This window comes from Brassica napus, chromosome A3 (genome assembly GCF_020379485.1).
Source record: "Brassica napus cultivar Da-Ae chromosome A3, Da-Ae, whole genome shotgun sequence".
Lineage (NCBI taxonomy): Eukaryota > Viridiplantae > Streptophyta > Magnoliopsida > Brassicales > Brassicaceae > Brassica > Brassica napus.
This window is the reverse complement of record NC_063436.1, coordinates 4,811,362-4,831,993: the sequence shown is the minus strand read 5'-3', so window position 1 is coordinate 4,831,993 and position 20,632 is coordinate 4,811,362. Positions and strand designations below refer to the sequence as shown.

At 33.8% G+C, this 20,632-nt stretch overlaps 3 protein-coding genes, 1 non-coding gene and 1 pseudogene across 4 annotated transcripts; 4 read left to right on the top strand and 1 right to left on the bottom strand.

Moving 5' to 3' along the window:
- The first annotated feature begins 501 nt into the window (after positions 1-501).
- Positions 502-1,849, top strand: LOC106443259 (elongin-C-like). The gene is made up of 3 exons (XM_013884831.3): positions 502-712; positions 1,093-1,198; positions 1,462-1,849. The coding sequence occupies exons 1-3, from the start codon at positions 607-609 to the stop codon at positions 1,538-1,540; spliced, it is 291 nt and encodes a 96-aa protein (XP_013740285.1). The 5' UTR covers positions 502-606; the 3' UTR covers positions 1,541-1,849.
- Positions 1,850-2,438: 589 nt separating this feature from the next.
- Positions 2,439-6,127, top strand: LOC106443260 (subtilisin-like protease SBT4.11). Its single transcript, XM_013884832.3, has 10 exons — positions 2,439-2,615; positions 2,709-2,803; positions 2,884-2,975; positions 3,180-3,432; positions 3,796-4,279; positions 4,359-4,456; positions 4,560-4,769; positions 4,859-4,970; positions 5,051-5,258; positions 5,357-6,127. The coding sequence occupies exons 1-10, from the start codon at positions 2,514-2,516 to the stop codon at positions 5,902-5,904; spliced, it is 2,202 nt and encodes a 733-aa protein (XP_013740286.2). The 5' UTR covers positions 2,439-2,513; the 3' UTR covers positions 5,905-6,127.
- A 210-nt stretch (positions 6,128-6,337) lies between these two features.
- LOC106385894 lies at positions 6,338-9,968 on the top strand (annotated as a pseudogene).
- Positions 9,969-18,918: 8,950 nt separating this feature from the next.
- BNAA03G09610D lies at positions 18,919-20,194 on the top strand. The gene is made up of 4 exons (XM_013884837.3): positions 18,919-19,358; positions 19,453-19,495; positions 19,611-19,732; positions 19,832-20,194. Exons 1-4 carry the CDS (start codon positions 19,227-19,229, stop codon positions 19,931-19,933), a joined length of 399 nt encoding a protein of 132 aa, XP_013740291.1. The 5' UTR covers positions 18,919-19,226; the 3' UTR covers positions 19,934-20,194.
- A 363-nt stretch (positions 20,195-20,557) lies between these two features.
- On the bottom strand, positions 20,558-20,629 carry TRNAD-GUC. Its single transcript has one exon. It is a non-coding gene; the product is annotated as a tRNA-Asp (tRNA).
- Between the last annotated feature and the right edge of the window lie 3 nt (positions 20,630-20,632).

Sequence of the window (20,632 nt, the reverse complement as noted above, 5' to 3'; positions counted from 1 at the left end):
GTTGCTCACCAACACACATCATGCAAATTCAAAAGAGCAAAAACAGTAGTAAAATTAGAACTCAGCAGTCTCAGCCGCATCAAATGAACTTATAACACTTGAATTTCTTTCTATTTTTTACTGAACTTTTTTTTTTTGACAGCAACTGAACTTTTTCTAACACCTGAATTTATACACCCTAATGATGAGATCATGAAGTAGATAGCAAACCAAAAGGCAAAGATGAAGAGGAAGCAAAGACTCTACGGTTTAGGGCTAGATTTAGTTTAAAAACAGAGACAGAAAAGACTAAAAATCACCACAAATTGCAAATCCTAACATATAAACTACATAACTCTTTTCTTTCTTACAATATACGACAAAACGAATGACAACGTATTAAAGAAAATGACAAGAGGGCTGACAAAAGTCAGAGGAATGTTTCAGGGGTATCGTAAGAATTATATTTGTTGTAGCAAAGAAAAAAGGCCGAATAGTATTTTTATTGGGCCTATACATAAAAATGGGCCTGGTAGTTAGGGGGGATATCTCTACGAGTTAACTCACGCGCGGTAGAGAACAGAGGAAGCCTAAGCCGACGAAAGAGAGACGACGACGACGACGAAGATGAGAGAGACGGTGAAGTTAATAAGCATGGAAGGTTTCGAGTTCATCATCGACAGGGAAGCCGCCATGGTTTCTCAGACCATCCGGAGCATGCTCACTTCTCCAGGTTCCTCCTCTCCTCTGTTTTTCTTGTTCGGTTGTTGAGTTAGTGATCGCAATCCCGCTTTCTGTTCTTCTGATCTTTACTTGATTTTGATAGTTTCTGTCAAATCTTGGTTATGAATCTGAATCGAATTGAGCGAAATCTTGCTCAATTCGAAATTCAAATTGTGTAATTGAGCAAACCTAAAGTCATAGCCTTTTATCGTTTTCTCATGAGAAACTAAGAGTGTTTAGATATAGACGTGTGATTCCCTTTTAAAGGGCATTGAAAAGTATTGATCTTGCGATAATGCGTTCAGTGTTTGAAAGAAGCTCTGTTCTAGATGCAGAGTTTATGGAGATCTGAGGAATACACTCTGTTTTTTTTTAATTGGTTGTGTGCAGGTGGCTTCTCGGAATCGAAAGATGGTGTCGTGACTTTCCCTGATATTAGCACCACCATTCTAGAGAAGATCTGCCAGTACTTTTATTGGTCTCTACAATACTCCAGGTCCCTTATCTATCTAACTTTCTCGCCTTAGTCTGCTCTAAGTTGATCTCTAGAACATGGCATTATCAAGAGCTCTGAAGAACTTAATCACGATTTGTAGATAGTTTCATTACAAACTCTTTACATCCGTTGCATATCAATTCGATTGGAAGTAAAGTTTTCATCTTTAGGAATGGTTGTGATTGCAGTGTTAGGGGAAAGTATTGTGTCTGAACTGAACCCCTGCTTTGAGAATGTATCTCAAGTGTTCTTTGATATTACAGAGGCAAGGAGACGGAGTTCCACATCGAGCCTGAACTGACTCTGGAGCTAATGATGGCTGCTAATTATCTTCACACTTGAAGAATCAAAATGATAACGCTTCTGGATCTTATTGGACTTAGTATAGCTTCGTTTGAGGTCTGGACTTAAAGATGTAAATCCCTGGAGCACTTATGTGGGATTATAACGTAAACGTTTAACAAAAAAAATATGCATTGAATTCTTGCAGAACTATTGAATAGCTCCAAGGGAAACACGGCTACTTTGTTTACTAGTTATGACTATTTAATGCAACATCAAAGTCTTGTGGTTGCTTATGCTCAAACAGCTCACAATGCTTTGTAATAAGCAACAAACATTATGTCCTAATAACGATTTGTTTTTGTGCTACTCTATTGTCTTCAAGCAGTGTTAAGTAAAGTCTTGTTTGAGCAATGAAAACAAGGTCACACATGTTAACTCGTTGTCTTATGAAAACAAACAACTAGGGTCAAAACTGTATTTGCACTTGCATATGGTGTCACGTGTAAAGCTGTACAGACATGGCCAAGTTCATCAGTTATCTATCCGAAACACTTGCAGTACTATCATGTTACATTCTCAAAACCAAGGTAGTATAGGCACGTTTTCCAAGAAGAGGATGTTGCATCAGCCTCTAACAAACTCCAGAACTCGTGGATAAATTTTGGCTCCAAACTATCGTGGCTCTAAACTATCGGACCACTCCTTTCTCTAACCCATCAGATGCCACAAACATCAGTCCTAAGTGTCACTTGTTTTTTATTTCAGATTTTATTGGAACTCTCAACATCTTAATATCAATAGAGATTCTATCAATTTGATGAAGTTAAAAGTTAAAATGATAAATTTAAATATTTTATATAATTATTTTGTAAGCATATATTCTTTTTTTTTGTTTCATTTAGTTCCTTAAAGATCACAAAACTAGATTTTAATTAAACTATTTTCTTGACTTGGTCCATGTGTGATATTGACTATATAAACTCCTCTGATCCCCATAGAAATAATAAACCAACTTTTACCATTACTAAAGATGGTGAAACGAGGACCTTTCCCTAGCTTCCTCTCATGTCTCCTTGTCTTGTTGTTCTCATCTTCAATCATAGCAATCACACACGATGGTCAAGATAAACAGGTACAAATGATCAAAACCTCTTGCGTTTAGCAATATATGTGCACTTCTCCTAATGATGAACACATTGATAAATGTGATTCTCATTGCATTAAGGAGTATATCGTCTACATGGGTTCACTTCCTTCTCAAGCAGACTACGCACCAATGTCCCATCACATGAGTATTCTTCAAGAGATCGTGGGAGAGAGGTGTGATTTGATTAGTTCATTCTCTAATCATTCTCTTTAAATTTTGAGGATTCTAACAATGACATATATAATTACTCTAGTTTGATGGAAGGTCGTTTGTTGAGAAGTTACAAGAGGAGTTTTAACGGGTTTGCAGCCCGTCTCACTGATTCGGAACGAGAACAAGTAGCCGGTGAGTGTTCTTCAAGACCTGAACAGTCAGTAAGGATACAGTCATATGATTTTTGTTTACATATGGTGTTGTCCGTGTGGATCTTTTTAGCTGATTTATAACATTAAAAACTGACACTATTTTTAAAATGTAGACTTTTTGTGTTTCTTTTTCCACAAGTAAATTTGATCACAATCAAGACTAAATCCTTTGTGCTATTTTTAGGTATGGAGGGAGTTGTGTCTGTGTTTCCAAACAAGAAATTAAAACTCCAAACGACGGCGTCTTGGGACTTCATGGGGCTAAAGGAAGGAAAAGGAACGAAACGGAATCCTTCTGTGGAGAGTGAGACAATTATTGGAGTTTTAGACGGTGGAATATGGCCGGAATCAGAAAGCTTTTCTGACAAAGGCTTTGGTCCTCCTCCAAAGAAATGGAAGGGAGCTTGTGCCGGTGGCGAGAACTTCACCTGCAACAAGTAAATATATTTTTTCTCTCTTTAATATTTATAGTTTTATACTATATGTTGGAAGTTGATCAAAACTCCACCTTGTTTGCGTTTGCACATGTTTTATACATAATGGCTTGTGCATATATATATATTACCTATGAGCTCAGAATTTAAAACATTTTTAGCATATTAAACGTAAGTATCAAATTCAAACGACATGAAAACATATATTTTCATGGTTTATTGTGTCTAGTCCAAACGTAAATGCCAATATTTCAGAAATATATATATTTTTACAAAAATTACAAGCAAAGTAAATGTAAAAATTTCGTTACGTGAGTCAGAAGCTTTGACTCGAGGGGTTGAATATAAAGTCTTGCTTGTTTTTAGCAAGCTGATTGGAGCAAGACACTACTCACCAGGAGACGCTAGGGACTCAAGTGGCCACGGTACACACACTGCATCTATCGCGGCTGGAAACGCAGTCCCGAACGCCAGCTTCTTCGGGCTCGGCTATGGAACCATGAGAGGTGCCGTTCCAGCCTCTAGAATCGCCGCTTACAGAGTCTGCGCCGGAGAATGTAGAGACGATATCCTACTCTCCGCGTTCGATGACGCTATCGCCGACGGTGTTGACATCATCACCATATCTGTAGGTAGTATCGATGTGTACCCGTTGGAAGAAGACCCGATCGCAATAGGAGCATTTCACGCTATGTCGAAAGGGATACTCACTGTGAACGCGGCTGGGAACACTGGTCCGAATATAGCCTCTGTCACGAGCTTAGCACCGTGGATGCTAACCGTTGCAGCCAGCACAACGAACCGTGTGTTTGTCACCAAAGTGGTTCTTGGTGATGGCAAAACACTTGTCGTACGTATCAAGTAACACATTTAGTATCTTCTTGTCAGTTAAATTACCAATGTCTCTTCGTTTTGTGTTGTCATAATAGGGAAGATCAGTGAATGTTTTCGATCTTAAAGGAAAGAAGTTCCCTCTGGTGTACGGAAAATCTGCTGCTTCCTCTGCCTCCAATGCCACATGCGCCGAGTAACTTCCTCCGCAAGAAAAGTCATTTGTGTATAGAGTATGACCTAGAAATAATTTTAAATTTGTGATTGGTGATGATGAGGTTTGCTTCTTCTTCTTTCAGGGATTGCATGCCAGATTGTCTTGACGCATCCCTGGTGAAGGGAAAGATCTTGGTGTGCAATATATCTTTCCCCTACGTAGCCTATACAAAAGGAGCTGTTGGAGCTATTGTTAAAGATGGTTCAGACTGGGCTCAAATGGAGGGTTTACCTGTATCTGGCTTAGAAGAAGATGATTTTGAATCTTTCCTCTCTTACATTAACTCCGCAAAGTAATTAAACATTCATCTTCTCTCTGTTATACAATTTTGTTGTGTATTTACTTCTCCTTATTCTCTTTTTATTGTGTGTGATTCTTTAGATCCCCAGAAGCGTCTGTTCTAAAAAGTGAGACAATCTATAATCAGACAGCCCCGAAAGTTCTTTCCTTCTCTTCTCGCGGTCCAAACATCATCGTTCCTGATATTCTCAAGGTATATAAACTACTATATAGTTACTGGTTATGTTAGGTTAATGTTTTTATGATATGAGACAGTGGTGAATTAAAATGCAGCCGGATATAACAGCACCGGGACTGGAGATTGTGGCTGCAAATTCACTTAAGGCATTACCGTTTTATGACGACACCACACATGTGAAATACTCTGTTGAATCAGGAACTTCAATGTCTTGTCCACACGTCGCAGGAGTAGCTGCCTACGTCAAGACGTTTCATCCCGAATGGTCTCCTTCCATGATTAAATCTGCCATTATGACAACAGGTTAATAAAAACTATATTTTAAAGTAATTAAGCATAGTTTCTTGTCCCGCAAGAAACCCATCAAACTTTTGTTTTTCATTGGTTATTCAATATCGCAGCTTGGTCGATGAACGCTACACAAACTGATTATGCATCAACCGAGTTTGCTTATGGATCTGGCCATGTAGATCCAATAGCTGCTTCTAATCCAGGACTCGTCTACGATATAACCAAAGCAGACTACATGGCTTTCCTATGCGGCATGAACTACAATGCGACTACAGTGAAACTCATCTCCGGGGAAGCCGTCACTTGCACTGAAAAGATCTTACCTCGAGATCTCAACTATCCATCAATGTCGGCTAAATTGTCGGGATCTAATGTCTCCTTCACCGTCACTTTCAAGAGAACCGTTACTAACGTCGGTGGCTCCAACTCTACATACAAGTCAAAAGTTGTTTTAACTCACGGAGCCAAGCTAAACGTCATGGTCTCGCCTCGTGTTCTATATATGAAGTCTATGAACGAAAAGCAGTCTTTCACTGTGACTGTTTCTGGCCGCGGTCTTGACCCAAAGATGCCTTCCTCTGCAAGTCTAATCTGGTCTGATGGGACTCATAATGTAAGAAGCCCCATTGTTATTTATGCTGGTATCTTCCGATCATAATCATCTTAGTTTTCATCGTCACCATGGCCATCGGCCATCATAAATCGTTGGAGTGTTGTTTTTATGATTTATGACATTTTACGTTTTGGTTATATCATTGCTCTATGATTTCTTGACATCATATGTGTATTCTTGATGTTTTAGGAGTTAGGAAATCGAATTAGATAATTCAACTTTTGTGTGTTTCAAAAAAAAATAAAATAATAATTCAACTTTTGTGTTACTAACAGGACATGTTCGTCTTATTTTCATTTCGACGTTGTTATTAAAAGCCGTCGATCTATCATAAATGATATATTATAAATCGAACAAACATCCAAATAAACGCATATCTGTGTAACCGTTACACTAATCTCATATATCTCTATCCTATTAAACAAATATTCATGCGGGTCAAGATCTAGTTGAGTTTTAATTTGATTTCTTCTCTAATTGAGTAGACCTTTTTGTTAAGGAATCTAATTGAGTAGACTTTAGCCGATGAATCCAAATCATATCATCTACAGTTAGCTTCTAGATTCATATCCTAAATTGATACAGATATAACAATTCAGTTGACACAGATACAATATAGTCAAGTATACTAAAACTGGATTTTATTTATAACAATTAAAGACAATATTTAGATTCTTTTAATTTGATACGGTGCATGAATGGTCTCTCATTTATAAATATACATCTTTTCATGTTGACCTCAACAGAAAGTAAACGAAAATTGCAGTAACCTTCACTTCATTTTAGAAGAAAATGGGGAATTTACGAGCAGCTTCCTCTTGCCTACTCTCCTGTCTCCTTGTCTTGTTCTTGAGTTCAGTTTCAGCAGTCACAGATGATCCTCAAGATGGACAGGTATTATTATCATCATCTCTTGTTTGTCCATATGATATAAATGCATGATATAATGTTGACGAATGATGATGATTACATCGATTATCGATGAATAGAAGGTGTATATCGTCTACATGGGTTCACTTCCTTCACGAGCGGACTACACACCAATGTCCCATCACATGAGTATTCTTCAAGAGGTCACTGGAGAAAGGTGTGTGTTTCTCTATAATTAATTGATTATATTATAATCATGATTAGTTTTTTTTTAACACATAATCATGATCAGTTTATTGTTATGAAGAGTCTAACAAGTCATAATATAACTGTAGTTCGATCGAAGGCCGTTTGGTGAGAAGTTACAAGAGGAGTTTCAACGGGTTCGCTGCCCGGCTCACTACGTCGGAACTTAAACGAGTAGCTGGTGAGTGTCTTCGATTGAGACAGATTTATATTGGAATGTTTTTTTTATGGCTCCAAGTATGGTTGAATAACTAGACCATTTCGATGTTTCCTTAGAAATGAAAGGAGTTGTGTCTGTGTTCCCGAACCAGAAGTTACGACTCCAAACGACTGTGTCTTGGGACTTCATGGGTTTAAAGCAAGGCAAAAGCACAAAGAGGAACCTAAACGTGGAAAGTGATACCATTATCGGAGTCCTCGATAGTGGGATCACGCCTGAATCTCAAAGCTTTTCCGACAAAGGCTTTGGTCCTCCTCCTAAGAAATGGAAAGGTGTTTGTTCTGGCGGTCAAAATTTCAAATGCAACAAGTAATTCTCATAAGCTAATTTCCTTTTAATTATTAGGTGTTTTTGTCGCACATACGTGGTTAATCATTTTATAGATATTTAGTAGCATATGCATTATAAATTTGAAGACCAGCATGATAATTATTTGTTTTTAGGCATATAATCTTTTTTATTACAAATCTAAAAGTGAATATTGTTGATCGGTTTATTAACTTTTTTTCAGTAAATTGATTGGGGCAAGAGACTACACAAGCGAAGGTGCTAGGGACACTGAAGGCCATGGCACACACACAGCGTCCACTGCGGCTGGAAACGCAGTCGCGGACACAAGCTTCTTCGGAATTGGTAACGGAACCGTAAGAGGAGGCGTTCCAGCCTCTAGAATCGCCGCTTACAAAGTCTGTAACCTGGCAGGATGTAGCACGGAAGCTCTCTTGTCTGCATTCGACGACGCTATAGCAGACGGTGTGGATCTAATCACCATCTCCATCGGTGATATTGGAGCGTCCAAGTTCGTAGACGACCCCATCGCCATTGGGGCTTTTCACGCTATGACCAAAGGTATTCTCACTGTTGCCGCGGCTGGTAACAGCGGTCCGCAAGAAAGTACAGTCTCTGCTGTAGCGCCGTGGATTTTAACGGCTGCAGCTAGTACCACGAACCGTGGGTTTTTCACACAAGTTGTTCTAGGAAACGGCAAGACACTTGTCGTGAGTACCACGTAACACTCTCAGTTCTATCATTTGTCCCTTTTGATGATTAATGACGATTCTTAACAGGGGAAAGCGGTGAATGCTTTCGATATGAAAGGACAAAAGTACCCACTGGTGTACGGAAAGTCTGCTCTTTCGTCCGTGTGCAACACGGAATATGCAGAGTAGCCTCCTCAAGAAACCCTAACTTGAGTGTGATGACCTTTTTTTTTTTAATAATGTGATTAAGGTAATTTATTTTCAGGTCTTGTGAGCCACAGTGTCTAAGAGAATCACTTGTGAAAGGAAAGGTCCTAGTTTGTAGTAGTCGGGATACAGTGGGGGCGGTTGAATCAGTAGGAGCTATTGCAATCATTTACAAAAGCGATAAGCCTGACGTGGCATTTATTGACCCTTTACCTGCTTCTGGTTTATCAGAAAAAGACTATGAATCTCTCGTCTCTTACATTGAGTCCACAGAGTAAACAACAATCATCTTCTCTATGATCCAAGATTCTTTCATCTTTATCATGACATGTCTTTTGTTTTGTTTTCTCAGTTCTCCACAAGCGACTGTTCTAAGAACTGAAGCAATCTTTAATCAGACTTCTCCCGTCATTGGTTCTTTCTCTTCTCGTGGTCCAAACACCATTGCTGTTGATATTCTCAAGGTATATTTATTATACGAAACATTATTATCAGTGATTCTGTTTATTCCTCCATTCTGAAAGACAATGGTTGATGACTTGCAGCCGGATATAACAGCACCGGGGGTGGATATCCTCGCTGCATATTCACCTGTTGGTGAACTGTCTGATCAAGATACTAGACATGTGGATTACACTGTTCTCTCCGGAACTTCCATGTCTTGTCCGCATGTTGCAGGTGTGGCTGCCTATGTCAAATCGTTTTACCCTAATTGGTCTCCTTCCATGATTCAATCTGCCATCATGACAACTGGTAAGCAAAAACTTTATCCAGTTTCTGTTCTTTCTTGACACACATGTAAACGCTTCTTGACATACAAGTAAACGTTGTTGACGCTGTTACTTATATGGTATGTTTACAAATCTTTGCAGCTTGGCCGGTAAATGCTACTGGAACTGGCATTGCATCGACCGAGTTTGCTTATGGATCTGGACATGTCAACCCAATAGCCGCTCTAGATCCTGGACTTGTCTACGAGCTAGGCAAAGAAGACCACATTGCCTTTCTCTGTGGCTTGAACTACACGTCAGATACCCTTAAAATCATCTCTGGTGAAACAGTCTCGTGCTCAAAAGAAAACAAACTCTTACAAAGAAACCTAAACTATCCTTCCATGTCGGCTCGATTATCAGGATCTGATAACTCCTTCACGGCCAGTTTCAACAGAACAATCACCAATGTTGGTACACCGAACTCTACATACACATCAAAGGTAGCCGCGGGTCATGGATCTAAGCTCACCATCATGGTCACGCCTAGTGTACTGTATTTTAAGACAGTCAACGAGAAGCAATCGTTCAAGGTAACTGTTACAGGCAGTGATCTCAGTTCAAAACTGCCTTCGTCTGCAAATCTAATCTGGTCTGATGGGAGACATAACGTCAGAAGTCCCATTGTTGTTTATACTGATAGTTACTAGTGATGCATCATCAGCTCGCCATTGTCATCATAAATAAATCTGTATTGTTGTTCTTATATTTCTTCATTCATGTTTAAAGCTAGTTTCTTTTAAAGGAGCTAATGTTTTAACAGAAACAACCATACAATAATAGATTATAAGATTTTCCATATTTTTTGAACGTTTAGTTAATTATGCTATTACTAACGAGATGAGAACGATTTTACAGATACAATTCTATCACTCTATGAAAATTCACATCTGACTGAACTACTCAGTATTACCATATAAAATTCATGTTCGAAAGTACGCCATGCACCAAACTAAGATCTTTTGTAACCATTTTCTCTATCATCAGGTGTAGAATCATTAATAAACAATAACAAGGCTTCCATCCATATTTAAATTTTGTTAAGCATCTTTTTTATAAATGTATTATTTGACGACTGTCAACAAGGTTTATTTCCATTGGAAGAATAAACCATAAAAAGATATAATCATGTTTATGTGAACAATGACTATAGAAATGTAAAGAAATAAATTGTTCATCGTGACAACGTTTATGGGGTGATTAGAATAAGTTGTAACTTTACATTTTTTGCAATAGAATTTAAGCTGTAGATTTATTTGATGTAAATTATTTTGTTATAATTTTGTAAATTACTTTTTTGTTTTGGATATAAAGATTTCTAAGTATTTTTTTTAAAAAAAAATTTGATTTGTTCACATATATAGTTTTATACTAAATTTTGGTTGTCTAGAATATCTACGGTTACAACCAATCGTGTTAACATTGTTTTGATATAGTCTATTTACCTATCTTTTTGGTGTTTGACTATACAAATCTAAAGAAATAAATTGGAAGAGTATGTACATTGACTCTTTGACCAGAAAAGATATCATTTTACTTATGTTTATGTATAAAATCTGATCAGCCTCAGTAGAGAAAATCGTAACCAAAAAGAAAGACACTATCATATAATGGCTATCACCAAAAAGTTTTTGGTTGCATTTGTTCTTACCATCCTCTGTGTCATATCTTTTTTACGATGCCATAAAACATCTGATAGAACTTCTGGTACTGACTTGTTAAACTCTTTACTTCCATTTTTTCTATATTATTTTTGTGAATGTGTATATACCGGTGTTATGATTATTATTTCAATAGGTTTTGGAGTAGAGAGTGATTATAATTGCTACACAGTAGCTCCCTGTGAAGGCGGAGGGGAAAGAGGCTGCACTGCGTTTTGTAAGAGAATGAAGCTTATACCAATGCCAGGTCGAGGCGTTTGTAATGCTGAAAACGTATGTTGTTGTGCTATCAATTAAGTATTCTTCTCAGATGAAAATAATATACACGGAATTTAGATCATAACAGATTTTACGTGGTTCTTTTATAATACAAGAAATTTAAAGTAACAAAAAAAAACTTGTCCCAAGTCGTAACTAATCTAATTAAAAAATCTAACATCTAAAACTTAGAGGATTCACCATGATTTACAAAAGTGACGGAACCACTGAAGTTCTGACATATTCATCAGTATGAACCACTGAAGTTCTAACATATTCATCAATGTGAACCAGACATTTCCTCTTTATTCATTTTATTTATCATCAAACGACGACTACGCCACTATCGAACGTCACCCTTTCTCATTGCTTCGTAGTGTCACCGGGAAGTAAATGATTTCATATTTTGTTCCGGGTTTAGAGCCAAGGTCTCTCGATTAATTGAATCGGCCCAGTACAACTAAACTATAACACTCATCATGCATCTTCTTTATACTTATATATACAATCTATTGCTTGATGTGTATATTTACTAATTAGTTACACACCGAGCCAAATTGTCACCAGCCACGGGTTGTCCTTCGACGGGTTTGCGCCATGGCTCACTGAGGAGGAAAGCAATAAGCTTTCATGTAAAAAGGTTACAAACTTTATAAATAACCAAACCAGATCAAAGAGGGATTTTAACCAAAAAAAGATCAAAGAGGGATTAACAGATGAATATGGTGTAAACGGAAAAAGTATGTTTGGGACTTTGAGTCACTGACATATTCTGACTTAGGCCAATTCTAATTGGATAACAAAACGCCCGTAGTTTCTTTTCCAATAAGACAAAAAAAAAACACTAGAGTGAATAGTGTTTGGCATCACACCAAATATTTTATATGTATATTTTATTATGTTTCATTTACTATTGTAATTCAATTATTATTATTTAGTTAAAATTTGTAACTAAACATAAATATACTGCATTTTTTTTGTATTTTAAAATTATTTTTACATATCTAATATATTTTTCAGAATCAGTATGATGTAATATAGTTTTATTTTCAAATATCGATTATAATCTTATTCAATTTAGTCAATAATGAACAATTAATAATATGATATTATTGTAAAGTTATCTAATAGTAATTAATTACAGCTTTATGTAGTACTATTATATTAACCAAACATTAAAATAACATTTTTATTTTTATTTGATAATATAGTTAAATTTGTATTACTAACTAATACAAGTTTTATCAAAATAAATATATTATGTTATGTACTTTTCATAATTAATAGTTTTTAATTTTTGATATAATATATTATATAAATTGTATACATAAAAGGTATAATATTTAAAACCAAAAATATATAAATGTAAATAAATTTGATAAACAGAAAATTACAAAAAAAATTAACAAACATAATATCAAAGTGCGATAAGATAATTATTTATTAATTACAAGTAATAAAAATATAAAAATTATTAGAACTGAAAACATCAAATAATATATTATATTACTTTTGGTGTAATATTTGGTGTCATGGTTAGAGATGACAAAAAAAAAATTATTAGAGATGACATTAAAACACCAAATTTGGTGTAATTTCAACTCCAAATTTAGTGTCATGGTTCGAAATGCCCTTAGAACTGAGTATTAATTGAATCAAAATCACTAAACCCAACCCAACAGAAACTTTAATCCTAAGTTTCACGCTAAGCAAATCAAACCCGAGTTATGTTCAAGTTCAAACAAGTCAAATTTGGTTCGAATACCCAATCTCCTTTTAAAAAAAATCAACCGAAAGTTCACCGATCACCAGGCTATGTTAGAATTTTTGGGGAGACAAGTTTGGTCTGAGTTTGTTACCCAAAAACTTGTAAAAGATAATCCATAGAAGACTAAAACCTGTAGTTTGTGTCTATCAATAATGGTCATTTCTTTTGCTTGAAATTGAATTTTATAGCAATGGATTGGGCGACGTAGTTTCGGTTTCCCGAGCGTGACGCTGAAACTCCACCACCTGGACGTGATTAATGAGCGTGGCATACACCCAGGACTAAGAACTCATATTTGGCTCCCTAGTGACCTGTAAGTTTGTAACCATTGATTTTTGTACTTGATCATACATTTTTTCTAATGAAAGCGTCTAATAACAGAATATCTGCGAGAAAAAGAAAAGCGAGAGGAGTTCACAAGAATGTGTAGTGAATATTTTTTTAATTTCTCTTATAACTCTTTTATTTCACAAGATTGCAGAAGAAGCGAAACTCACGGATCCATCGACACATACTGTCATATACATATCTATCCATGACGAACTTCTTCAGAATATCAATTTCTAATCAGGGGTCGCTGTGAAGTATTATGCGATCATATCGAATGTTTTATCATCCTTCTAATAAAATACGATATATACAACACATCTTGGACTCTAAGTCTATAACTGTACATAAAATAATAAGCTGTTTATTCGTTCAAAGATAGAAAACGATTTTACTACAGTGACAAACTTTGTAGAAAAGTCTGTAAAATATAGATCTCAAGAGACTGTAGACGATTCCCAGCTATTATTTTCTGTCACAGAAACGACATTTAATAATATAGAGTACTGTTTATTTAGTAATCTTGATTTTCTTGGATAAAAAACAACTTGATGACCAGAATTCAAATAGGCTTAAGCAAGAGAAGACGTTATACGACTCTCATTCGCTTACATGTGAATGTCAATTAATTTTATGATTTTCTCCAAATCCAATCATTTTCTTTTTGATAAAAAATCCAATTAACATTTTCAGCTAATTAATTATCAAATACTACCTTATCTTATACAGATATTTAACTTATCAGTTAAATACTATCAGTGCCCAGAGATCATATAAAACTCAAAAGAAGATGCTAGCAAGGTATAAAAAGAGTATTTGACAAATTCTTGTTCTCGAATAAAATGAAATAAATATGTTCAATAATTGGCGGCGTATAATCTACACAATAAGTCAAACAAATCTGCATATTAGAGTTAAGAGAATATTATCTAATCTAGTCATTTAGATATCATTCCTTTAATTACCAAACAAAAGATACGACTCCATTCTTCTTCTTCAACCTATTGACTAAAATAGTACTATACTAGGATAAGACCCGCGCCTTGCGCGGGATTAAGTTATTATTTTTATTATATTTTGGAGAATGAAACAATAGTTTGGCTTCATTTGGATTACGGGTGTTCAATCCGAATATCGGGTTGGTTTCGGTTCGGTTCGGTTTTTTTCGGTATTTGGTTAGTAAAATATAATTACTATTCTAAATCCATATTTACTTTGACTTTAGTCTTTCACATACTTTTGAAAGATTTCAACTGGACGACTAAATTGATCAGCCAATCTTATTGCTTTAAATCATTAGTGTTTATATATATATTATTTAGTTTAAATATTTATTAAATAAAAATTCATATGCGTTATATTTTATGATCATTTGTAATTTATTATAACAAAAAAATAATCTTTTGATCACAAAATTTTCAGAGTGGGAATATTCAAATTTCTAATAATATATAGACGTTTTGAAAATTCAAATATAACATATAAGAAAAAATATAAATGTTTTTATTATATATTTAATGTGATTTTTTAATATCTTTCAATAATATAAAATTAAAAAAAAAAGAACTAAGATACCAAAATTGTTATCAAATATTTATTATTCATAATAATTAATTTTCATATATACGTTAATCATATTAGGTAATTTCGTAGCTTCTAATTAAGGAAAGTGCAAAAAATATTTTGGTAGATTATTTATCAATTCGATAGTTAGTTTAATAAAAAATATAATGTAAGTCAAGATGGACCAACCTATTTGTCTAAGAATAGTATATTTTATATAGTCATTTATTAAATGAGAATTTATAATCATACAGTTCTATGATCATTCATATCATTTTATAACTGAATATTTAAATCATCGATAACAAAATTTTCAATGTGAAATCTTTAATAAGTTTTTAATTTATAAATGTTTTTGAAAATTCATTGAAAGTTTTAATATTAAAATATTTATGTAATCTTATGGTATATAGTATAATCTATATATATATATATATATAAATATATATGTTTTATTATTAAATGATATTTTTTACTCATATGGTTTTAAAATAATGTGTATCTTCTTATAATATTAAATAAAAGTTCATATTAATACAATTTTATGATCATTTGTAACTTATTATGACAAAAAAATAATCTATTGATCACAAAATTTTCAGAGTGGGGATCTTCAAATTTCTAATAATTTATAGACGTTTTGAAAAATTCAAAATATAACATATAAGAAAAATTATAAATGTTTTTATTATATATTTAATGTGATTTTTAAATATATTTTAATAATATAAAATTAAAAAAAGAACTAAGATACAAAAATTGTTATCAAATATTTATTATTCATTATAATTAATTTTTACATATACGTTAATCATATTAGGTAATTTCGTAGCTTTTATTTAAGGAAAGTGCAAAACATTTTTTGGTACGTTATTTATCAATTCGATAGTTAGTTTAATAAAAAGTGTAATATAAGTTAAGATGAACCAACCTATTTTTCTAGGAATAGTATATTTTGTATAGTTATTTATTAAATAAGAATTTATAATCATACGGTTCTATGATCGTTCATATCGTTTTATAACAAAATATTTAAATCATCGATAACAAAATTTTCAATCTGAAATCTTTAATAAGTTTATAATTTATAAATGTTCTTGAAAATTCATTGAAAGTTTTAATATTAAAATATTTATGTAATCTTATGGTATATAGTGTTTAATATATATATATATATTTATTTTATTATTAAATGATATTTTTACTCATATGGTTTTAAAATCATGTGTATCTTGTTATAATAAAAATGTTAAACTATTGATCATTAATTTTTAACATAATAATTTTAATAGTTTTAGTCATTTATTGTCGTTTTTAAAAATTCAAAATATAACATATACGAAAAAATCTAAATTTTATTTTTATAGCTAATTTGATTGTTTAACTTATTTTAATAATATAAAATTAAACAAAAAATGATGGAGGAGATATATATTGTTATCAAATCTTTATTATTAAACTCATTAATTGTCATATATATATTAGTCATTTATGGTAATTCCGTAGGTTTTATTTAAGGAAAGAAAATATCATATCATATCATTATATCATATAGTTTGACCAACTTATGTATCTAACAACATATAAAAATCGAATGTGGACCTACTTATTTTTCAATTGAATGTAATTGACTACCTAATTGAGTGCCACCTATGCATTGGGGCCTCTTTTAATTAATACAAAATTGAGGTTATATCTTTTCAAATGTTCCTCAATTAATATATAAGGGATTAGAACTTATCCCTAACGCTTAATGTGTAATCTCAATCAAGCATCAAACTTTAGCTAGTATCTTTCATCGATTCAAATATCTATCTCGAATATTTATTATACAAATAGATTATAATGAAGATGTGATAATCCTGTCAAAACTTCTATTGATCTCGAGAACAATTGATTACAAATCCAAAGATTTCTTTTTTTTTTTGGGCAAGACATTCATTAGAAACATAAGCGAATACATAATGGAGTTACAGGATTGCAGTGTAGCCTCTGCAAGCGCATATGCTGCCCTGTTTTCAGTCCGAGAAGCATAATTAAAGGAGATTACAAAGAGATCACAAGATAAGCTTTGAATGTCATGGAGTATTCCAAAGAGTTCCTTGATTGAGTCTCTTCCGTTGATGGCTCTGATAAGATCTGAGCGTCCAAAGATTTCAACTATAGTCCTGTTCTTTTTGGAGACGCAGCGGCAGCGTCCGCGTTTTAACAATATAAAGCAAATAACTATCATCATCATCTAATTGATGACGCTGGGTTTTGTAAAAACAACCGCTTCCTCCGTATTTTCCAGTCGCTGCGTCAAGTTCAACCTAGAAAATACGACGCTCGAAATTTCAGCGGCAGCGGTGATTCCGTTTTTATATCTCGGATTGTCCGTTGCGTCTGTTTTTAATCAGAAGATCAAAAGAATATCCTCCTGCCCTAGCTTTATTTTCTGCCGCTGCCGCTAGTTTTGGCGTTTATAAAACGAACATGCCTTATGTATTTTTCTAGAGCATGAAAGTGCGTATAAACATTCAAAAAACAAACTCACTACTAAAGTCGCGTACTTCGGTTATCCACTTTTTGGATAGTAATTTTTTTTTTATGGACATTAGGGACCAGTGAGAAGAATCTCTTACATGAGAATCTATCTTATCAAGAATAGACAACCGTTCTCAGTCTTTACATGCTTTTACTCTACCAGTATATAAATTGACAAATGTACGAATATTTGAGTAAATATATGTATCTGTAACATTTCCATAAATATTCGTATGTTTGATGCTTTTGAAATATTCGCAAAAGGATCGTATATGTGCCAATTTTTCAAGGCAGCTAGAATTTTTGGTCTCCAATTTGAGATAATTATAGCATAAGATGAAATGTCGTTATGAATACTATTCCCGGGAACTGAATCTTTTCTTCTGAATCTCTCTTCCCAACTACGTGTAGACAACGTGTATCATCATCACGTGATACATTTCTTTCTTTCTTTAAACTCATGCGTGATACATTTATAATTTTTTAGAAAAAAACAGATCATTCTTTTTTTCACACTACTTTATGTGAATTCTAAGTTTTTTAAGTTTTTCATATAAATAGAGAGGACGTTTTTTTTTTTGTCGTATGATGAGATATCATTTTGAGTTGAGAGACATATTAATATCTAAAGTATTCCAACTCATATATATTTATGTTGTTATCACTTAATAATATCTAATGATAAGACAAAACAAAATTTATGAATCAAAATGTCTTATTTAGAACTATCATAAGTTTTTGAGTTCGAGAATACTACAAAACAAAATTTATGAAAGGTTCCCAATTTGTTCATAACTGTTCGTTCATTCAACTAATTATAATTATCTTATTTTTAATCTGAAGCTTTATAATTTATCAAGGACGACCACTAAAATTTAGTATACATGAAACAAAATGAAATTTATGTTGATTAATTACTTTTATTGTTTAAAAACCTCCCAGATATTTTTTCATTATATTTTTTGAAGAAGTATTGATTAATTTGTGAGCCTTATTTGATCAAAAAAAAAAAATTGTGAGCCTTCAAGATAAAGAAGCAGAAAACTAATAGACTTCATCAAGTGGAAATTTTTCGTGGACCTCATCTTCTTTGATTAAATTTTATTTTCTTTTAAACAAAATAATTATTATACATATAAAGATGTATATCTTTATTATACATATAAAGAGATATATTAAAGTTATATATAACTATTGTTTTTGGGTAGTATTACGTTCTCCTAATTATGTTTAAAATGGCAACTATTTTAGATTAGAAAACGGATCATATAAACAACATGCGTGAGATTTAAAGAAGCTCAAATTCTTCTTTTGTTTTCTTTTCAACTTTGGCCCTATGTGACCAAGGAGGGTCGGCAACTTATCTTCGGAATGGCACGTGGCCACATAGGATTGGTTGGACATCAGATCCGGTGCCGGACTTATCCTCTTTAAGATAGCTCTTTTTGTTATTACAAGAGAAACATTGAACATTGAAGTCTTTGAAGAATCTAACTGTTCGCGTCTTTATCCGGAAGAGATAAAGAATCCAAATTTGTCAATAGGCTTACTACAAACAAACATTTAGAGGAAAATCTAAAATAAATCGTTACAAGTTAAAAAAAAAAAAAACCAGTGGCAAAGAATAAAAGATAGCGAAGCTTCTAAATTTCTCTTACAAGGAAAATAAAATTGAAATAATTTAAAACGAGAAATAGGAAAAGAAGCAAGTCTTTTCAGCATCAAAAAGAGAAAACATACCCATAATAAGCTACATTTCTTGATGGATGCTGTTCATGATCATGATGGCTCCACTATCTCCATAACCTAATCCCTTGTGGCATTATGTATATATAGCCCCATTGAGATCTTATTGCAATATCACAAACCTTACACAACTATCCCCCTCTTCATTCCAAGTTCTCTTACATAACAGAATCACAAAGATAATCTGTTTCAAAGTGAGTAGAGTATAAACTTTGACAATTATTAATGGAAGGTAAAGGACGAGTTGTATCATCAACTTCTTCTTCTTTAACAACCGAACTATTCGGTTCCAAAGATCCTGTGCCGCCATCTTCTTCCTCTGGAATCTTCTCCTCCATTTTCCCTCATCCCTCCAAGGTTATATTACCTTCCTTTTCTTCAAGTTTTGTTTCTTGAGTAATCAGAATGATTCTTGAGGCTTACACTTCGGTTTCTTTATTTGATTTCTCAGGGCGTTGCAAGAGATGGTCAAAGCTCCAAACATGGCTCACAAGGTCAGTGAGAAAGAAAAAAATTCCTTCTTCTTTGAATTCTCAAAGAATGGCTGTGAGTTCTTTTTTTTTTTTAACAACTGGCTGTGAGTTCTTATGAATATACTTTCTTACACAGCTCAACGTAGAGAAACTTCAAATGCACAAGACAGAGTTGAGCCATGCAATCTAAGCTCTTCTCTTTACTACGGTGGCCAAGACGTATACCCTCGATCCACCACCAACCAAACTTACCCTACAGTGAGTATTCTTAGCTTATGTATATTTTGCAAATAACTTTCAAAACAAAATAAATAAATAAATCAGAGGACTTGGCTGATCAGAGAAACCATTACTCAGGTTAAAAACGAGGGTCCAAGAAGCCAAGAAAACGATGCTAATGGACATAACTCGCAAGATGTTTCAAGAGGAAACTGGTGGCAAGGTTCTCTTTATTACTAAAGAACCAGTTTCTTTGTAAATCTCTCATGAAGCTCAAGTCATATACTAATTATCTACCAATCAAGACTTTTGTATAAATAAGCTTATGCAGAACAAAGGATAATATATTTGGCGATAATATTGAAAGAGCTCTCCTAGTAAACGTGTGTTGGTAATGAACTGTATCAGTATTTACTCTGCTTCTCTCTTTCTCATGTTCAACAAAAAAAGATGAAATATGTAGCATTTTTTTTGGGTAATCAAATATGTAGAATTTTACCAGTGATCAAACCAGACAGACATCTTTACGTCGGAACCAAATCCTTAAGTTATTATTTCAAAACTGGGCCATCTCCAACGACATTTTCTCGTGGTTTCTTGTTTTCTCCAAACACTCGTTTAAAAGCTGAGAACATCAAATGATGACTTTCATCTCTTTTCTCTCACTAATCTCCCTGCGATTCCAAGAACCAGAGGAGTTTTTTTGTTCTTGCCGCTTCTAACGAATGAGCTTCGTGCCGGAGATGCTGGACGTCGCAGGTGATTGGTTTAAGAGAGATCTGCCGTCAACGCCGAGGTGTCTTGTTCTGTTAAAAAAACGACGATGTGTTTATAGAAAGGAAACAAAACAGGGAAAAAAATAGACGCCGTTGCCGGGGATCGAACCCGGGTCACCCGCGTGACAGGCGGGAATACTTACCACTATACTACAACGACATT

Excerpts from the sequence above, each read along its gene's own strand:
- LOC106443259 (XM_013884831.3), top strand. The coding sequence starts at position 607 with ATGAGAGAGACGGTGAAGTTAATAAGCATGGAAGGTTTCGAGTTCATC. Across the intron at positions 713-1,092 it reads GAGCATGCTCACTTCTCCAG|GTGGCTTCTCGGAATCGAAA; the intron begins GTTCCTCCTCTC and ends GGTTGTGTGCAG. Across the intron at positions 1,199-1,461 it reads TGGTCTCTACAATACTCCAG|AGGCAAGGAGACGGAGTTCC; the intron begins GTCCCTTATCTA and ends TTGATATTACAG.
- LOC106443260 (XM_013884832.3), top strand. The coding sequence starts at position 2,514 with ATGGTGAAACGAGGACCTTTCCCTAGCTTCCTCTCATGTCTCCTTGTC. Across the intron at positions 2,976-3,179 it reads GGAACGAGAACAAGTAGCCG|GTATGGAGGGAGTTGTGTCT; the intron begins GTGAGTGTTCTT and ends TGCTATTTTTAG. Across the intron at positions 4,971-5,050 it reads TCGTTCCTGATATTCTCAAG|CCGGATATAACAGCACCGGG; the intron begins GTATATAAACTA and ends ATTAAAATGCAG.
- BNAA03G09610D (XM_013884837.3), top strand. The coding sequence starts at position 19,227 with ATGGAAGGTAAAGGACGAGTTGTATCATCAACTTCTTCTTCTTTAACA. Across the intron at positions 19,359-19,452 it reads TTTTCCCTCATCCCTCCAAG|GGCGTTGCAAGAGATGGTCA; the intron begins GTTATATTACCT and ends TTGATTTCTCAG. Across the intron at positions 19,496-19,610 it reads CTCCAAACATGGCTCACAAG|CTCAACGTAGAGAAACTTCA; the intron begins GTCAGTGAGAAA and ends TTTCTTACACAG.